This window comes from Copidosoma floridanum, unplaced genomic scaffold (assembly GCF_036245765.1).
Source record: "Copidosoma floridanum isolate Cflo_tuat_1 unplaced genomic scaffold, Cflo_Japanese_pri ptg000008l, whole genome shotgun sequence".
Lineage (NCBI taxonomy): Eukaryota > Metazoa > Arthropoda > Insecta > Hymenoptera > Encyrtidae > Copidosoma > Copidosoma floridanum.
The window spans coordinates 13,889,457-13,894,796 of NW_028321885.1; the positions used below are offsets into that span (position 1 = coordinate 13,889,457).

The 5,340-nt window shown below is 39.6% G+C and overlaps 1 protein-coding gene across 1 annotated transcript; it reads left to right on the forward strand.

Annotated features, from left to right (window-relative positions):
- Positions 1-2,988: 2,988 nt before the first annotated feature.
- Positions 2,989-4,580, forward strand: LOC149375310 (uncharacterized). The gene is made up of 2 exons (XM_089589229.1): positions 2,989-3,430; positions 3,604-4,580. Exons 1-2 carry the CDS (start codon positions 2,989-2,991, stop codon positions 4,578-4,580), a joined length of 1,419 nt encoding a protein of 472 aa, XP_089445355.1.
- The last annotated feature ends 760 nt before the right edge of the window (positions 4,581-5,340 follow it).

The window sequence follows — 5,340 nt, forward strand, 5'->3', positions numbered from 1 at the left end:
TTTTGTTACCTTCTGGTCATTGGATTCTCAACAGGAAGACCACACCTGTTGATACTATGCAACCAGCAGCTGTCCCCACGCATTAAGTCTGCCTCATTGAACTTGAATTTACACTAGTAAGTTGAAATAAGCAAACGAAAAATGAAAGATCAAACGGTTAGTTTATTATTATTTGTTTTATAATAATAAGAATTGTTGAACTTTTGGAAACTTATTTAAATGATCTTTATTTTTGCGTGAAGATTAGTTTGTATTTTACGTCATAATTAATTTTAATTGGATCTAAATATATCTTTTGCGTATTATTTAATAAGATATTAAAATATAATTTATTAAATAAATGTAAACAAGCAAGATTACTGTGTTGAGTCTCGGTTGAGTTAGCGGTGTCATGGATAGTATAGTTTACTAGATTTAGGATTCTTGTGATTTTCTATAGTTAATGTTAATTATTAAGCTTCTGTTAAGTTTGGTTGTTTATAAGAACTTTCTAGACGGCTTTGAGTGTAGTTTGTTACCCCATCGTGTAGACCTCTTGTTAGCAACATGGAGAGGTATATTCAAACACTATTAGATAATTTAGTAAGATTATGGATTCCTATACAAATTTTAAAAAATTAGGTCAAGCTAGAAAGACTTATGGTCAAGCTATAGCACGTCAAAAACAACTTGACAACGTTTTTGCGGAATTCAAGGCCGTTTATAACCAACCTCATAATGAATTTAACCCCTTTACCTAAAGATCATGAATATTTCAAAGAAGAAGCTTACACCAAGGGTGAGGATCATTATTATAATAATCAAGGTGACTTTACCGACTTTTTTAATAATCTCAAGGGTGAAATTACACCTCTTAACCTAGTTAGATACCTCTGGTAGACGAGAAGAATGGCTCGATTTCTGTGATATTTTCCGCGCGTTAGTCCATAATAAACAAGAGGTACCGACGACTATTAAGCATAATTTTTTGCGAACTCAAGTAAAGGGGGAGGCGGCCAATTAAATTGAAAATATTCCACTAACTGCAGGGAATTATAATCAAGTATGGACAGCTCTAGTCGATTATTACGATAACCCTAGACGATTAGTTTCTAGCTTTGTTAATACCATAATTGAAGCTCCCCCCATGGAGAACGGTTCAGTTACCGAGCTCAAACAGTTAATTAGCAATACCCTGAGGCCTTTAGCTGCCTTAGAAAATCTTGGAAGACCTGAACATGGGCTTGGGGATTTTTTTATAGGGATAGTATCAAATAAACTTGATTTTGGAACTGTTAAGGATTGGCAAAAGAATTTGGAATGTTCTACTGAATCCCCTACCTTGACTCAGTTCAAGACTTTCTTAAATAATCACTTGCTGACTTTAGAATCTTACACTATCAAATCTAAAGTTACGCCTACAAACCCCCCTGCAAAACAGGGTAAACCTAAGTACAAAAACCGGAACGTTTCGAGTAGTCATCAAACTACTTCGTCTAAGGTTTTTTGTCCCTGCTGCAACGGCGAGCACTATCTTCGCTTGTGCGACAGTTTCAAAACCAAACCGTGACATGTCAAGAAAACTATTCAAAAAAAGGCCAAACTTTGCCTTAATTGTTTAGGCCCGCATAACTTTGACGAATGCACCTTATCCGTCTTTTGTGCGATTCGCCAACAAAAGCACCATACCCTTATGCATCGGGATACTGACCCTTCTCCATTTCGGGCTGAGGCTAAAACAGATCGCTCTTCTTGTAACGAAAAGGTACTAGATAATAAAATCGTTCTCGAGATTAACTCCATGTATCAACAGAGAGCCGTTCTCTTGGCTACCGCTAGGGTAATTATAGCCTCTCCCTCCGGAAGAAGCTTGGTAATCCGCGCGCTGATTGATCCGTGCTCTCAAGCTTCCCTAATTTCGAAGTCTCTTATGCAGTTATTGCAGTTACAACCTAAAAAAACCAACTCGTTGTTGATTGGACTGGGAGGGCAGGTGAAGACTTCCATCACCCAATCTGTAAATTTTACAATCAAACCTTACTTCGACCCTCCTCATACATTGGAGGTTGGTGCTCTCGTTATAAAAAGGGTTTCGTCTTACAGTACTCCAACGTCTTCTAAAAAATTATAGTTAGAGTATCTGGAAGGGCTCCAATTGGCTGATCCCAATTTTTCCTTAAATGATCATGTCGACTTGCTTCTCGATGCAGCCACCTATGCTTCAATAATCAAGGGACCTATTATAAAGCGAGATACCAGTAGTCCAATTGTGGTGAAATCTTTTTTAGGTTGGCTCATATCTGGTCAAATTAGCAGTTTACACAGATTAAAACCCGAGCAACTGGTCTCATTACAGGTTTGTGAGGAACCTAACCTCGAAGAATCGTTACAAAAATCCTGGAAGATCGAGGAGCTCCCTAGCTGCAAATTCTCTCAGAAGACGAGCAATCATGCGAACAATTATTCCGTGATAACTACACTCGAACTAATTCTAGAGGTTTCTCTGTAGCGCTCTCATTTAAGTGTTCGACTGATTCCCTGATCGCTTCTCGAGTAGAATCATTTTAATTGGCAAGATCCATGTTCCTACGACTTAAGTCTAGGTTTAAACGTAACCTGGGGTTGTTCGAGTTGTATCGTGACTTTATGCAAGAATATATTGCCTTGAACCACATGAGTTTAGCTGACCCTAGTACTTCGATTTGGTATCTCCCTCATCATGGGGTGTTGCTCGAGTTGTGTTCTACTACAAAATTGTGTATAGTGTTTAACGGCTCTGTGACGACTAAATCTGGAACCTCACTAAACTCCGGTCCTTACTCAGGACAAAATCTCTTACCCACCCTATTTGATCTCATAATGCGGTGAAGGTTGTATCGGATGGTCTTTACCACTGATGCGGAAAAAATGTTTAGACAAGTTAACCTTAACCCACCTGATTTACCGTTTTAAGCGATACTCTGGAGAGAGAATCCTTTAGACCCGCTTTTAACCTATCACTTAACGACAATGACGTATGGTCTAGTTTCCCCACCATTTCTCGCTTCACAAGTACTAAAGGAGTTAGTTACTCTGTATTATGAAACTTTAGCTCTTGGAGCTGACATATTAAGAAACGATGACTATATGGATGATTTAATTTCTGGAGCCCACTCAGTCACTGACGCGAAGCAAAAAATAAGCCAATTGATAGAGCTGACTAAGTTAGGTGGCTTAACTTTGCGCAAATGGTCAGGTAACTCTAGAGAAGTATTATCAGAAATTCCTACAGAACTGCGATCTTCTAACCTCTTGAAACCAGCTGAAAACGGTGAAGCAACGTCGGTTCTTGGATTGAATTGGGATCCAGAACTTGACTGTTTTACGTTTAGGGTAAATTTATCCTCGTCCATCCTTTTGTGGATCAAACGCACCGTTCTCTTGCAGCTAGCCAAGTTTTTCGATCCACTGGGTTGGATTTCTCCAGTGTTGATCAAAGCAAACATTTTTATGCAAGAATTATGGCTGTTAAAATAATCATGGCATGACCCACTGCCTCCTGATCTTATAAAGGGATGACGTGACTGGTTAAATGGTACCCAGGCTCTGAATGAAATTAAAATTCCCCGTTGGAATCAATTTCAGCCCAAGAATTCAATGTTGGATTCCATGGCATTGCAGATGCATTAAAACGAGCTTACGCAGCCGTACTCTTTTTACGAATGGTCATGGATAATAAGGTTTCCATCTCACTAGAGATCGCTAAGACCAAGGTTGCGCCACTTAAAACTCTTAGCATACCGCAGTTAGAATTTTGTGGTGCACACTTGCTCTTTAAGATGGTTAACCATTATATTTCCACTACTAAGATCCTACCGTCTCAAATCCATTTATATACGGATTCTATGGATACTTTGTGCTGGATTCGTTCAGTACCCTCGAAGTGGCCAACCTTTATTGCCAACAGATGTTCTGATATTCAAACGTTGAACCCTACTGCTGTTTGGCATCATGTCAAAACTAAACAGAATCCAGCGGATATCGCTTCTCGTGGTGTGATTCCTTATCAGTTGATCAATCACAGTTTATGGTTTGAAGGGGCGAAGTTTCCGAAGGATCGGGAAATAATATTCTCTGAAATTTCACCAAAAAACCTGTCGATGAAGGAAATCCTAAGCGAGCAAGTAGTCAATACTACTTTTTCTGAGAGCTCTGAAAAGGACACGCTTGATGTATATAGCAGTTGGCATAAGTTGCTTGTTGTCATTGGTTATTGCTTAAGATTCATTTTTAGGCTAATGAACAGGTGTCGTTTCACTTCCAGTAGGATAAAAAGGTCTAGCACTGCGGGAACTGAAGTCTTGTCGACTCAAGACTCCCCCTTTCTAAACTTATCTTATGCTTTAGGAACGGAAACTAATCGTTTCAGGTTGTCCGAACTCAGTAATGCTCGTTTAGTATTAATCAAAAAATATCAAAAGAAGCATTTTCTCAAGGAATACTACGTTCTTTCCAAAGATTGGTCATTAACCGAGTCGGAGCGTAGCTTTATAGGAAGGCATAGTATGCTGAAAAAACTGAATCCCGTGTTAGCTGATGGTATCATAAGAGTTTGGGGTTGAATTAGTCAAGCTTTAATACCCAACGAAGCTAAGCACCCAATCATCTTAGCTCCCAATGATCATCTAACTAGGTTAATCATCAATTATAATCATAATCTGATGTTACATGGAGGAGCTCAGATTACTTTGACGTCCATCGGACGGTCATATTGGAAAGTGCGAGGGAGGCAGATAGTGAAAAATTCAATTTTTAAATGCTCCCTCTGCACTCGCTATTCTGCTAGACTGTAGACTCCTATGATGGGTAACTTGCCCACTTCTCGAGTCCAAGAGGGTCCAGCCTTTTCGAAGACAGGAGTAGATTACGCTGGACCTTTCCCTATACGTCTGACTAAAGCTAGAGGAAAGGATACGCAAAAGGGATATATATGTGTATTCGTTTGTATGATCACATGCGCCGTGCACTTAAAAGTAGCAGAGGATTGCTCTTCCCAGGCCTTTCTGGTGGCCTTCAGTCATTTTACATCTAGAAGAGCACATTGCACCGATTTATTCAGTGATAGAGGCACGAACTTTATAGGCGCCTCCTCTGAACTTAAGGAATCTCTTCTAGCCTTCATGAGTTCATACAACTTGAACGACCAATTTCTGAAAATGGGCACTAACTGGCATTTTAATCCGCTCTCAGCCCCTCATTTTGGTGGTTTGTGGGAAGTGGCAGTGAAATCTGCTAAGTTGTTGTTGAGAAAGGTAAATGGTGAGCAGATACTCACCTTTGTAGAATTCTCAACGTGACTGTGTAGGATAGAGGCGTGCCTAA

Excerpts from the sequence above, each read along its gene's own strand:
- LOC149375310 (XM_089589229.1), top strand. The coding sequence starts at position 2,989 with ATGACGTATGGTCTAGTTTCCCCACCATTTCTCGCTTCACAAGTACTA. Across the intron at positions 3,431-3,603 it reads CAAGTTTTTCGATCCACTGG|CCCAAGAATTCAATGTTGGA; the intron begins GTTGGATTTCTC and ends AATCAATTTCAG.